This window comes from Gymnodraco acuticeps, unplaced genomic scaffold (genome assembly GCF_902827175.1).
Source record: "Gymnodraco acuticeps unplaced genomic scaffold, fGymAcu1.1, whole genome shotgun sequence".
NCBI classification, from domain to species: domain Eukaryota; kingdom Metazoa; phylum Chordata; class Actinopteri; order Perciformes; family Bathydraconidae; genus Gymnodraco; species Gymnodraco acuticeps.
Genome location: NW_022991818.1, coordinates 61202 through 76201, shown reverse-complemented (window position 1 = coordinate 76201; position 15000 = coordinate 61202). Strand labels below are relative to the sequence as shown.

At 39.9% G+C, this 15000-nt stretch overlaps 1 protein-coding gene across 6 annotated transcripts in view; it reads left to right on the top strand.

Annotated features, from left to right (window-relative positions):
* col11a2 (collagen, type XI, alpha 2) overlaps positions 1–15000 on the top strand; it is a 51372-nt gene that overhangs the window by 14616 nt on the left and 21756 nt on the right. For 2 of the 6 annotated variants that reach the window (XM_034199688.1, XM_034199687.1), the window contains 16 exons: positions 352–474; positions 4680–6071; positions 7367–7480; positions 9082–9291; positions 10226–10279; positions 11001–11042; positions 11330–11392; positions 11515–11589; positions 11840–11926; positions 12067–12123; positions 12288–12341; positions 12527–12580; positions 12955–13008; positions 13439–13492; positions 13653–13706; positions 13813–13857. In XM_034199688.1, the coding sequence (XP_034055579.1) occupies positions 352–474; positions 4680–6071; positions 7367–7480; positions 9082–9291; positions 10226–10279; positions 11001–11042; positions 11330–11392; positions 11515–11589; positions 11840–11926; positions 12067–12123; positions 12288–12341; positions 12527–12580; positions 12955–13008; positions 13439–13492; positions 13653–13706; positions 13813–13857 (2532 nt within the window). The remainder of the gene's footprint in view (positions 1–351; positions 475–4679; positions 6072–7366; positions 7481–9081; positions 9292–10225; positions 10280–11000; positions 11043–11329; positions 11393–11514; positions 11590–11839; positions 11927–12066; positions 12124–12287; positions 12342–12526; positions 12581–12954; positions 13009–13438; positions 13493–13652; positions 13707–13812; positions 13858–15000) is intronic. The other 4 variants (XM_034199691.1, XM_034199689.1, XM_034199692.1 and 1 more) reach the window with 4 other exon arrangements.

Below are 15000 nucleotides of genomic sequence, written 5' to 3'. Positions count from 1 at the left end.
TTTCACTTTTTTACTATTTTTCTTTTTGTATTTACTATTTACCTGCACTATTTGTTTCTGTGTTTCTGTTTTATTGTGTTGCACTGTTGGAGCAGCCTGTGACCTAAGATTTCCATCGTCATAACTACACTGTAGCTATGTTCGTATGACCAATAAAAGCCTTGAACCTTGATAATAAAACATGAATAACACAGGTACATGAATAAAAGTTATAGTGCAGTGTAAGATGTGAATAATTAAAAGTAAGTAAAAGTAAAATAAAACATTAATATAATATTTTCCTCCATAGAAGTTTACATAATGCCCAGTAATAGATGATGCAGCTGGGAATCTGTTTGTTTTCTTCCATAGGGAGATATCCAGCAACTGCTGATCGCCTCCAACCCCCAGGCTGCCTATGACTACTGTGAGCACTACAGCCCTGACTGTGACTCCCCGATCCCCAAGACCCAGGCTCAGGACCCCAACACATACGTGAGTAACACAGCCACAACACAAGTCCATCCACAGACTTATGGAAACCAAAATGTGGTCGTTCACACATATGAAACTCGAGTTGATCTGAAAACGTTCCCACAGGCTACAAAAACTAGCCTCTACATTTTTGACTCACACACTTTCCCCTCTCATTGAGGTAACTGGAGATGAGGTCTCTCAGTTGTTACATTAAATATTAATCCCATAGTTCTAACGAGACTACTTACTAGCATTTAATACCGATCTAATAACATAATAGTGCTAAGTGCTAAGCATTCTGCTTACACAACTCATCCCTAATGTTGTAGGCTCATCTGTAGCTCCGATAAAGCAGACCAAACGTGATCTGTGGACTTTGTTTTCCTTTTCTGTGGCACATTTCTCAATACTGATTCACTTGGAGAAAGATAACCTATTCACGGTGCTTAAATAATCTTAGTGTTGTCTTTGTATTTTCTTCCTTTCCTTTGATCAAGGAAAGATGTGTAGGAAAAATAGAAGATCAATTAGAAGAAGGCTCTCAAAGTGAAAAAATGAAACGAAAAGAAACCCAGATTCATGGGTCGAATATAACATTCGACTTTTATCATCGATGTCACTATAGACATTTCTGTGTCACTTCTCTCAATTCCAAGGACCAAATAAGTGCAGTCTTTCAAAATGTGATTTGTGTTAGGAAAGCTATACTACATGAACAATGTGGTCTAGGAGTAAAAGAAAGGCCACACTAAACGCACCTGTCCTCTGAAAATGAAAGAAAAGTCCTCAGGTTCAGTTTGTTATCTGTGGATGTCATCAAAGTGCTGCTCTCTCTTTCTGTCTTCCTCACGCATCCCCATCGTTAGCAACAGTTTGTATCCATCCACTTTCCTCCTCACCTCCCTGGTCTGTGTGTCCCTGAGGTAAAGAAAGAAAAGTAGAGGTATGGTGATATCACACCTTTGGGCACATTTCCACCATCTTATTGGAGAAACATAAGCTTGTATTGTTACAGCAGTGGATTAAATGTTACTTTTTTCTGCTATGGAACACAGAAAGGTAGGGGAAAGAGGATGATACAAGCCAACGTGTCTTTCCCTCATTGTTCCCCCCATGGACTGAACGAAAGAGTTCATAGAACAAGCTAACAAAGATCAATTCTGATTGGTTCTCTGGTTACATTGAGACATATAGGCATATGACATGGAGATGGCTTAAGGTGGAGCCTCTTTGCTTACTGAGACTGGTTGTACACATTACACACGTCATAATCATGAAAGCTCTCTCCCTTTTTCTGTCAAAAACATACTGATATTTGGGATTCCCTGACACCAGCTGCGTCACATTAGCTACAGTAGCATCCGCATTCATACATCCAAAGTACATGATCTTTATTTTATAAGCCTGCATTACGGATCAGGCAATACAATAATTGTATCAGTCACTGTACAGAGCTCCAACACTTTGCCTCCCTGTTGATGCTGTTGAAATGACTGCTTTCCGAATGAATATAAATCTGTGTGATTTTATTCATTGGCTTCACCCATTATGTTTTTCTCCTTCATCAAGGAGGTCTGTGCTTTTTTTAAATGAACATATTTTAACCAGCAGCACAGACTCCTTCTGATGAAGGGAAAAATAAAAGCTTAGCATTTTATTTGTATCACCTTTGCTGTCTCTTGCTGTCTATCACCATGTTTTATTTGTACCCTACATTCACCCCTATCCTTGTTACCTTCATGTATCTGACGAGCCCCTATTCACCTCTGTGTGGAAATCCACCCCCCCTCTCCATGCATTCCTCTCCTTCCATCCCTCTTGCTTTTATGTCCCCCCCTGCAATCTCATTCCTCCCTCTATCCTTCCTCCATCTTTCAATCCTCCCCCATCTCTCTCAGTACTTTGATGAGGAGCAGGATGACCATGAATACCCCTATTATTATTATTATTATGAGGAAACAACAGGCATTCCCTCCTCCTCTGCGTCCCCCTCGCCCCAGTCAACAGGTAAAGAGGGAGCACGAGAGAGGGAAAACACCAGCGGGGTTATGGAAGGGGAGGATAATGAGAGAGAGAGGTATTGAAGCAATAACTGAGGATTTATCAATAATATAGGTTTAGCTTGCCAAGTATTTGAGTATCAACCAAATTTGTATTACATCTTCTCTAAAATATTTGGTATCAAATCTACATTTTCACTTTTAGCATTTCATATGCCTCTCTCATCCCTCATCACTCCATACCTCCTTTGTTTTATTCACATTTCACCTTTTCTTTAATCCACATTGACACAATCACCTCGCTTCCACCGTCTCCGTCACACAGGATTACTTTTGCTCCTTGTGATTATTGTTGTCCTCATGTCATTTACATGTTGTCGTATATGTATGTGTGTTCAGATGTGGCCAAGTGGGGGCACGAGGGTGGTGTAGGTGCAGCTGTGTTGTTATACACACATGCAAACCTTTTCTCACATTCCTCCAGTCTGCACTCCTTCATTATATATCCTGTGTTTATGAACAGGTGTCACAAAATGTATTGGAATATACAAGTGCAAAGATAACAACAGAGCATAACATATATGACACATAAAGAGTCACCTTAAATAGGTCATTTGTTAATCAGATAAAAACAAAATGTATTTACCTGTTATTGAGATTACTTGATATCAAATTCTTATTTTTAATTTGTAGATCTGTTGAAATTACAATATCAAACTAATGGATTACATGATTATTGGGAGTCTCCTTTTGTCTTAAACTGACCTTGGTCTTATAGCCTTTGTAAATAAGTTGTGTTTTTATAAAATATGAAATGTACCTAACTTCGTCACACGATGGGTTTTAATTTGCTTATCACAGAAAGCATCAATAAATTGACTTACAAATGCTTTGTGACGGCAAGACACTTTTAGCATTCATTCGACTACACCCAGCTTTTCAACAGTTACCTCATTAACACATGAGCACAAAAAGCACAGAAATATTTGCAATACCATTTGACCAGGGCATGTGTCTGTATTGTCTTGTTACTTGCATGATTTCTTAATTATCTTAAAGGATGTCACTGCATGCTTGTACTTCTGGGTCGTCGGTTACCATACATATTTTCCAGGCAATATGGGAATGTCAATGCACGTGTTTTTGTCTTGATATAAGAATTCATAATTGTACACCTTACCTCAGTATGCTATACAAATTACACACATGTAACCAAAGTCTCTGTTTGTGCTCTTGCATATTTAAGGTGTTTAACTCACAATGATAGACATTTCTCTCTGCATACTATATTAGTCGGGTGAACTTTTTGTAAATTAAATGTTCATTTGCATGTATTTTCATTATAACAGCATGACTGGTTCAGTAGGAATGAATCATGTACTGTTGTTTTCATTTTTTTGTTTTATGTTACTAACTTGCATTTGCATGCTCCCCTGGCATCCATATTCCCTCTTGCATAGCTTAACAAGCAGTCAACCTCTTCGTCCTGCAGTTTGACTTGTCAGTGCATTATACAGTGTGTGTATGTGTGCGAGTGTGAGTGTGTGTGTGTGTGTGTGTGTGTGTGTGTGTGTGTGTGTGTGTGTGTGTGTGTGTGTGTGTGTGTGTGTGTGTGTGCGTGCGTGCGTGCGTGCGTGCGTGCGTGCGTGCGTGCGTGCGTGCGTGCGTGCGTGTGTGTGTGTGTGTGTGTGTGTGTGTGTGTGTGTGTGTGTGTGTGTGTGTGTGTGTGTGTGTGTGTGTGTGTGTGTGTGTGCTTGTTTAGCACCAGCTTCACCTGACCAGTCACACCCTTAGTGCCTCTGCCAAACCACAGGCTCCAGTTCATATTAGCGCAAATATGCTGCTTTTTAATTTAATATTGGGAATGGCATTACTGGAGAAATCAGCAAAAACCATAAACCTCTTAAAATGTGAATTTTGAATTTTCTTATCCAGCTGTATTTTTGTTTACTGTTTTAAAATGTGAATTAATCCTCAGCTGTATCCAGTAATGCCTGTACAGTCTCAGTAAATCATCCAAGCCTTTGCCATCTTAATGTCATTGTTTCTCAAAACATCCACTCTTGTCTTTCTCTCTCCTTCTGTCCATCCCTTGTTTGTGCTTTTGATCCCCCTCCCAACCCTTCCGTGTATCTTTATCTTCCTCCACTCTCTCTTATCATTATACACTTTTACATACTAAACACCATCCCAACCAAAAAACAAAACAATCACGGATATTAGAAGAAGGTGATCAATGGAGAATCCGTCCCCACTAAATCCACTCCTGTCAAACCAAAACCAGCTCCTGCTAAACCAGCCAAGACTGTTCCATCCAAACTTGTCGTCAAGTTGCCTATGCCTGCCAAAGCCCCCAAGACTGTTGCAGCCAAGGCAACCAAAGCTAAGCCCTCCGCTGTAGAGATCCTCTTGTCTAAGATAAAACCAACAGCAGCAGCTAAATCTAAGCCCGCAGCTGCTCCAGCTAAGAATGGCAAACCAACGGTGGAAAAGAAAGCAAATGGTGCAGCTAAAGCCAATGGCAATGGAAAAGCAGCTGTAACAAAAACTAATGGCAATGGTAAAGCTACAGCTGATGCCAAGCCAGCATCTCAGGCCAAGGTGAATGGGAATGGCAATGGCAAGGTTGTAGCTGAGAAGAAAGTCAATGGTAATGCAAATGAAAAATCTTCATCAGAAAAGAAAGTCAATGGAAATGGAAAAGCCACTGTTGTGTCTAATACTAATGGAAACGGCAATGGCAAAGCTACAGCAGAGAAGAAAGCCAATGGAAATGGCAAAACTACTATTGAGGTTAAAGAGATTAAAGTCAAAATGAATGGCAAAACTGAGAGTAAAGTCAGCGGTGAGGCTAAAGCCAAGGCCAATGGCAAAGTTACTACTGTTGTAGAAAAGAAAGCTGTAAAGGCAAAAATTGAAACCACTACTAAAGTAAAGACTGAAAAAGTTGTCAAAGTAGAAAAGACCGAAAAGGCTGTGGTCATTGCACCTAAAACAGATGCCAAAGTAGAAGCTACTAAGGCACCTAAACCGACAAAAGCAGCAAAACCTGATCCTGCAAAAGCAGCTAAACCTGAATCTCCAAAAGCAGCAAAACCTGAATCTCCAAAAGCAGCAAAACCTGAACCTACCAAAGCAGCAAAACCTGAACCTACCAAAGCAGCAAAACCTGAACCTACCAAAGCAGCAAAACCTGAACCTACCAAAGCAGCAAAACCTGAACCTTCCAAAGCAGCAAAACCTGAACCTACCAAAGCAGCAAAACCTGAACCTACAAAAACAGTGAAGCCTGTGTCCACCAAAGCTCCAGCTGTGAAACCTCCAGTAAAGGAAGTCAAAGAGGTCACCAAAGTGAAAACGGTTGTCACCAAAGTCCCTCTGGTCAAAACAAGCGTCAGCAAAGTTTTGAAGAATATGATCGAAAAGGTTACCATCCAGAAGAAAGTTGCTTCAACATCTGCCCCTGTCCAGCCCACTCCACCCAGACCTACAAAACCGAAGGTGGCGGTGGACAATAATGTCAAGTCCCTGCATAAACCATTCCCACCGTTTGGCAAGACTATGCTGGGTGGAACTTCAGTCCCAGCGAAGAAAAATACCAACGGTTATCAACAGGTACAACAAGAAGGACCATGTTTGGTCAGAATGTCCAGAGTCGTATGTCCCATCTGTCCCATCTGGTTTCCAGAACGTTTCACCATCTAAGGTTTGCAACTCGTTTGCAGTCTTTTGTATGCATAGTTTCATCTTTAAATAGGTGGCTTGCAGTGCAGATGTTGAGTTAAATCCTGGATGGTGGACAATCTGGTCATCAGAATGGAAGTTGGTTCATACCAAGCTGGGTGCCTTCTTATATATCATATGATCTTTACGATTGCCCCAACTTCTCCATATGATATGATACAGCGGTGCACATTGAAGCATGGCTTATTGTACGGTTTCATTGTTCTTTACTTCCCTATACTTCCTTCAAGCTGTTGAAGCTGGATCTCAGGAACTGAATACGCAGCACTCCACCTCTTTCTTTTCGGGGAAAACATTAACGTACCGGTGAAATGAATGAGCATGGATTTCTATGGCACATAAACTCAACTTAAGAAAACACAAATACTATCACATTCTATACACAAGCAACACAACAAACCTCCTCTGTTACTCTGTCATTCTCTCCTTGTTTTGTTAGTTTTAAGTACCTGTGTTTTCTCTCTCCCTGTCTTTTGCCATATTTTGTATCAAATACGAATAAAGCAGCCTCACAGAAACTAAAAAGCATGTGTGCTTTTGTAGAAGTTGAACTTCATGAAATGTCTACTCTATTATGACGCTGACCTGCTTTAAGGTTGAGGGACATTGTGAGGTTCATGGTCATTAGTGGGTTCTGAGAAATAGATGTAAAATCTGGAATTAACTGGATTGTTTTCTGTGAGGCTGCTGATTGGGGTTGTCTCTCTGTTTTTTGGTCTTGGGTGAAACTAAACATCCCAAAGCATCAAGTTCTGATGTTTGTATCTTAAGGGATGGATAGAGGCTCTCAGTCCTACTTCCAAAAAGAGGAGACTTCAACCTTTCATGAATATTGGCTTTGTGAACTTTGTTGACCAATACAATAAAAATAAATCTCAGCAAAGTAGACTCAATGACTCCCTAAATCTTGCATATGGCAACATTTATAGTTATTGAGATCCTGAAACCTGACATTTATTTTGTAAAATGGATCTTTTACAACTTTAAAAATGTGAGTTGCCACTAAAAAAGTTTCCTTCAGCACTGGCAACCACAGTTTTATGACGTGTTCCATTTTATTCTTTTGACTCATAACTTACAAGCAGAATTTGAACTAACCTCGCTCTTCCATTCAAATCTGCTTATTTCCTCCCTGCAACCCAATTCCTGTCAACTTGACCAATCAGGATGTAGATACTGAATATTCCGAGGCTGGCCACACCCCTACAGAGACTGATTATTACTATGAGGAGACGGTGCCAGAGGGTGAGGTGATTGGAGAGGAAGAAATCCCTGTACAGGTAAAAAAGAAGATTACACACTGGTCAGTCACACAGATAAAGAAAAATTAAATAGTCCAAAAACATTTTATATCAATTTTTTAATTAACATACATGAAAATTATTGATTTCTACAGATAGATTTTCTTTTTTGCTCAGTAAAATATAAAGAAACAGAAGTTACAGATTAGCCCACAGTGACAAATACTGGAAGAAATCAGCGCCTCAATACAAGAGACCTCCATCGCCAAAGGTAGAAGACAGTGTAACACTTGTGTGGTGGTGAGCCCAGTCTTTGTAGTTTAACCAAGTAGTACAACTCCGTGTCTCTCTTCTAACCACACATCAATGTTTTGTTGGCCCCGATGCCACATAACAAGAAACAAATCTTTTTCAAAGAGAATGCATGACATTCATCTGCTTGTATCATCAAATATTCTTACGTGGCTCCTTTTTCCCCCTAACAACAAGATTCCTGTTCTCATCTCAGGGTATTCTGTTGATCAGGTTGTTATCTTGACGTAAGAACAAAAATCTTGTGGAAAAATGGATCCGCATAGGAATATTCGATATGCAGATTTAACCAAAGCAACAAAGGGAGATGAATATAATGCATTCTGGTTTGAGAGAGAAAATGAACTGAACTAAAGAATACAGTAGTTGCTGTGGCTACCCTTACAGCCCTAAACTATATCAGAATTTGAGAATGAGTTTCTCAGTTTTGATCTGTTTCTCACAGTTCACCTGTTTTTGGCAATAAACCGTATTGTCTTTATAACCCTTTTATCATCCATGTATATTAGCTGACCTTGATGACTTTGTTTTGTTTTCCAATGTTGACGCCATGAATCTTTTTGGTGCCTATTATAGAAGGGTTTATTTTACGACCAAATACGCACATTTGTTTGAGTTTAAAACTCTTTTTGTATGAGGTAACGGTACAGCATTATTCCACTGGATTCATTTGTTTTAAAAACACCCATGGTAAGTAAAATAGAAAATAACATAGTTTTTGCTTTGCTAAGCATAGCGTACTGCAACTTGTTTTCACAAAGTGCTTCATATCATTCAAGTGTGTTAAGGGAAAAGGCAAGCATGACATTGAGATTAATAGTGCTTTTGCATTTCTCTCTGTCTCTCTTTTTAAACCAACATTTCAAATGTGAAATAATATATTTGGAGAAGTCCCTCATCACACAAGCTGATAAGAATACGCTTTGGTGAAAACACATACTATTATAGTCTCAATAATAGATCATTAACATGAGATTTGAAATGGCAGGAAAAACCTGCTAATCCGTAATTCAACTGAAAAAATCAGACTGAATTTACAGCATTAAGGGCTGAAAAAGTCCCCACAGCCTGTGAGATGTCTTATTTCTGTCCATGTGTCACTGTTTATTTGCAAAAGGTAAGACTCACTTCCTTCTACATATGCCCTCTTCTTGCACTCCCCCTGTTGTTTGCTTCTATATTTCTCTTTTCTTTACTAACTATTTCCCCATCATACATACCTTTCTCTCTTCCTTCCTTCTTTCCCTTGACTCTCTATTTTCCTTCGCTTGATTCCTCCTCTCGTGCCCCTCTATCTATCCTGTTGCGGCTCTGATAAACCAAACCAGCCCCAGGTGGAGACCACGTTGCTGGGAGAGGAGGTAGATGCCACCAAGGCCGGCGGGGTGCTGGAGGAGCCCTTCACTGAGGAGTATGTGACTGGGGACTTGGGCCTTAAGGAATACGACTATTCCTACAGGGACTACAATGAGCCAATACAGGAGAATGGAGATGCCAACATGGGCCCCGCCCTGTCCGCTGTGACAGATGAGGGAGGCGTAAGTCGTTTTGCTCCTGACGCAAAAAACTACAAAACCAGTTTCAACCAACTCTGAATACTTGTCTTGGTCAAATGTTATTCAATGTCCTCTCAAAGTACTTGTTTGAGTCTCAGGCCATTATGGATAAACATACTTTTTTAGGTGCCTGGAAAACTCAATCAATCACGGAGAAACAACCATTTCAATGTATTTTAAATACCTAAATGAACAAGACAAGTGCACAAATCAGTGGTTGAAATTGGTTTTATTCTGTACGGTGTATAGTGAGCAATTCAGCACCCTAGGAATAATAGCTATTACCATGGTAGAAGCTATTGGGGTTCCTAATAAACATACCGATAACTTGAACTATTGTGTACACTGCATAAAGAGGCATTTTGAAGTGCAGCAGTAACCCATTGCTGCATCCTTTTTCTAAAATGCCATTTATTGCAGTACATGGCTTCATTAAGTGCTGCTAGCCCAGATGATGATCGATGCTAAGTAATGGACCAAAAGTGTGTAGAACTATTGAATCATCATCATCATCATTTCAGCCAAAGCTTATAACTAAAAAAAACAGGTTTTTATTTGTATCATTCTATTTCCTACACTTGCATATTAATGTGGCAAACTATTGTGGGCGTGTGTATATGTGCACCTGTTGTCAAAATGCATGCAGCCAAATCTGCATTATATGAGTGTGTGTGTGTGTGTGTGTGTGTGTGTGTGTGTGTGTGTGTGTGTGTGTGTGTGTGTGTGTGTGTGTGTGTGTGTGTGTGTGTGTGTGTGTGTGTGTGTGTGTGTGTGTGTGTGTGTGTATGTGTGTGTGTGTGTGCACGTGCGTGCGTGCGTGCGCATGCGCGTGCGTGTGTGTGTGTGTGTGTGCGTGTGTGTGTGCATCTCTATACTGACTATGCTGTGTTGTTGGCTACATGTGTGTTTTCCTCAGGCCGCCGTTAGAGGACAAAAAGGAGAACAAGGAGACCCTGCTGTCTTGGAGCCTGTGAGTTACTTATTGTCTTTACCTGAGCATTTGATTTGAACTGGATCATTCAGGGACAGAAAGACAAAACCTTACCCACTCACTTTCCCATGAAGCTCCAGGGGTTCACATCAGCAGCCCTCTTGTCATAATCTTGCTTTTCCAACTCTAGAAGGTTTTGCCACATCAATTTGAGGGTGTCATTGAAAGCCACACCTACTCTGTTAAAAAACAAAACAACATATAAACATCGGGCTATCTTACATATCTTTGTCTGTCATTTTAATTGGCTGTGACCTACATTATAAACCATCTTACTGATTTCCAGTTGGGCTCTTGACAAATTCCCAAGCTTAAACAGCTCATCATTCAAGTAACGGTAACCATGTCCATCCAAAGACTAAAGGACAAACCTTAGCCCGTTGACTTTGCAGTAAAGCCACAACACATTTCCATTTGTCATCTGAACTGATTCATGTATTTTTCCTTTGCATCTTTTACCTTATGACATTGTCATTAGTTATTATACATTTGATGTAGCAGTTGAAAAGGAACAGACCCCCACAGTGGGATCCACACATTTTCTGCTTGAAAAAATAGCACTACAATTGTACTTTCAAATAAACAACAGAGTAGCCTGATTGCAGGAATATTGTATATTTGCACTGATCTCCATTGTATGTTTGTCAGGGTTTTTTTGTTCCCTTTCGTTACATTTCTAACTTTATTGTGTATTTTGCAGGGTATGCTAATTGAAGGACCTCCCGGACCTGAGGGAGCTGCTGTAAGTACATTGTGTTTATGTCCTTGTTTTTTATTCTAAACACATTTTCCGGCTTCCAAACATTTACACGTCTGTAGTTTACTCCTTTAGAGTTATTTTGGCAGCACTGTCATTTGCTTCATGCAAGTGTTGTGCTTGTGGACACTTCTTTTTGAAAGGCTATGATAATTACCATCATTTGTTATATTCGGCACCATTATCACGCTGTGCTTGACGCTGAAATAGAATATGACAGCCTCATGGAGTCCGAATAAGAATACTCAAATTCCCCTTCCCATCTCCTTCAGGGTCCTACTGGCCCACCCGGCTCTTCTGGACCTCCTGGCTCTTTCGGTGACCCCGGCGAGAGGGTGAGTGTTTCACTTTATCTGAAGAAATACAGGTTGGTAGTGTCTGTGTAAAAGAAGTGTATTTAGCTTCCACTCTCTCCTTGAACCTGCCATCTTCACCCCTCCCTCGCTACATCCTGCAGGGCCCTTCTGGTAAGGCTGGTATGCCTGGATCTGACGGAGTCTCTGGACCTCCTGGAACATCTGTCATGCTGCCTGTGAGTCTCCCTAATGCTTTGAAAATGAATTAGAAATGTCTGAATATGAGTGATATTCGCCCCAACGTTTGCATTTTGTGGATACCTTTAAGATTGAACATTGGCCCTTGTTCAATATTATTTTAAACATTTGTATCATCATATTTAGATTTGTTTGTCCTTATTATTAGTTAAAGTAATTTGTCAGCGTTGTGTTGATAAATGATATTAAATGTATCAAACACTCACATGTGTTCTTCTCTTTTTTCAGTTCCGTTTCGGTCAGAGTGGAGGAGATAAGGGTCCATCCGTTTCTGCACAGGAAGCCCAGGCAGCAGCCATCTTGTCTCAAGCCAGGGTCAGTCCTCACTATAGCATGTGTATGCACATATGACTTGGTAGACATAAGCCTTTCTTTGCTCTATTTAAATGAACGGTCATCGTTTGTGTAGCCAATTGCCTCCATGATCATTGATTTTGAGATGTTACTGTCTCTAGATGGCTCTGAAAGGACCTCCTGGACCAATGGGATACACTGGACGCCCTGGACCTTTGGTATGTTTGCAATCATTGGGACCCTTACCTGTTTATAACAAGAGTTGGTGTTTTGTTTACATTTTCAAGGATTTTGATCATATAATTCTCTTAATTGCAAACACAGCTTTTTTTAATTCTTTTTTTATATTGTATGATGGTGATGGTGATGATTTCTGTTTCAGGGAAACCCAGGAAATAATGGTCTGAAGGGAGAGGGTGGAGACCCCGGTCCTCAGGTAAGAACATCCCAACAGAACTCTTGTTTCATATCAAAGTTATATCAGTAAGATAGTTTGTATGCAAAATCATGTAATGAACTCTCATTTTACAGTTACTGCGGTTATAATTAAACTTATACTACATTTATACTCAGCTCAGATAAAAATACCACAGACATCTAATTAAATAATCCATTCTTCAGGGCCCCAGGGGAACCCAGGGTATGATCGGACCTCAAGGCAAATCTGGCAGAAGAGTGAGTATGACAAATGTCTGGTTTTCCTTTTTTTTATTGTTGTCTAACCCAAAGTTAAAAGGGCATCACTTTTAACTTTTTTTCTCCGGGGGGGCTCAGGGGCTGCTGAAATGTATATTCTGTAATAAATGGTGGAGATGTTTAAACAAATAACAAGTGTGTCATCAGAATGTGTTACTTCCAAAATCCTCCAGGAAAGGTTTTGTCGTATGCATCACAGACAAGGAATCATCTATTTCCACACGCCTCCAAAGTCTTGTTTAGGATCTCTCTGTCTGTTAATACCCTGTCAAAAACAATACAGGGGTTTGTGGCAAGTGGTACGACTGTGTCTCGTATACGGAAGCCCCTTTAAAACATGTTCTTCCTCACAGGGCCGTGCTGGAGCTGATGGAGCCAGGGGAATGCCAGGAGAGTCTGGAACAAAGGTATGCTTTCTCTGGTGTCAGTCCTTTATGGAGATGTTTGCTGAAATGACATTGTGTTTAAAAGTCAATGAGTTAAAAGATAGGGAAAAAATCTCTACTGATGTCATTTAAGTGTAAATTCACACAGACAGTAACTGTGGTGTTTAGATGCATGTAGCTTAATTATTTTTATCATGGTGAATTAGTGTAAATGTACAACCTGGTAGGCTTCACAAGAACACGATAAGGTCAACTTGCACTTGGTCTTGCTGGAACAATAAAGTCCATTGAGACATCTCACATACTCTTGTACCCCAAGATCACAGCTACTGTATGTGCAAATCAAACGTTGTATTATGAATGTATCAAATCCACTTGTGATGCATTGGTACATCTACTACAATGCAGCCATTATTCCTAACACGTCTTTTATAATGTTTGTCTCTTTCAGGGAGACCGTGGTTTTGATGGCCTTCCTGGTTTGCCCGGGGACAAAGGACACAGGGTGAGTCCAATGCACATTACAATCAAAATGCTACATACAATTCACACAGTAATTAAATTAGTAAGGATAAGTATGAGATGTTAATACTCTCTTGTTTGAATATCTGTTTGTTAGCAGATTTGTTTTGTTTCCTCACTCCTCTACTTGTTCTCCTCCCCAGGGTGACACAGGATCATTGGGGCCCGCAGGACTTCAAGGAGAGGACGGAGAGAGGGTAGGAAGATATGAAAAACATTTTGTTAATGATTCCAGGCACCCCTCACAACATGTCACTCTGTAAGTAATATTCACATCCTTGGTGTGTCTGTGTGTGTTTCCAGGGAGACGACGGAGACATTGGACCAAGGGGTCTCCAGGGGGAATCAGTGAGTGTTTCCATGACAACATCTGATTTTAAATCTCTCCCGCTTTCCCCTATCTCTGTTATAAGCAGCATCCCAGAATGCATCTCTGTGTATCCATCTGTAGCACTTAAGTTACCTTCACACCTGCTGTTTCTCAATGATACCTGACGTAGTTATCTCCACTTATTATGTTTAAGGCAGTGATAGTAGATGCAGCCAACTGCTGCCAGGATCACAGGTTTATTGTGCAATATTTCTAGAAAAACATTATTTGTTTCTAATGACTATGTTTGGATCGTACTTGGAACTTCAGCAGATCAGAATGTTTAACAAGTGGAAAGCACACCCATATGTATACTTCATGATAACCAATAGGCAGACCAGCTCTATGGTGGCAGGTGTGGTTCTTCCCCAGGTTGACAGAACATCCAAAAATAATTCAGTTAACAATTCCATATATTACAGAGAAAAATGTACGCGAAAGCCATACTTCTAAATATCTGACATGTATATTATATGGAAACAGAAGATACATAAACATAATGTGCTGTATATCAGAAATGACATCGCTGTTTTTTCTGATAGCCGTGCACTATGTGAGGTTGGTATTATGTATTGTCCTTAATAAGTAAATACCATCTTCAGACTGAAATGTAAATGGAGGTTGTAAACTCCTCATTAATAACATCAACGCCATGAATAAGTAAGAATAAATAAATAAAATAATAATGACATGGTCAACATTCTTAATGTAATCAAATACATTAAAGATACAGTATCAGGACTTGATGGCAGAACAGTTGTATTGGATTGCATATGATTGCACGGGTTGAGCTAATAAAATGATCCTTTTATAACTCAGGTACCCCATTCAACAACAAAAACATGACCAACCCATACCTAGAACTGGCCTGATGCCTTCTATAATATAATGGTGTCTGACAAATAAATGAAAATCTTTCTTCTTCACATCAAAAATGAAATGATTGTTTGTTGGCACACACTCAAGAATGAAGCCAAAGCCATCGCCTGGGCAACCCATTTCTTTGTATCCACCCACACACATGAGGACAAAACTATAATAAATTATTTGTTGTGTTTTTCATCATTCTTTAATTAATAAAATGCCCATTTCTATAAATACCCTAATTCAAAATAATAACT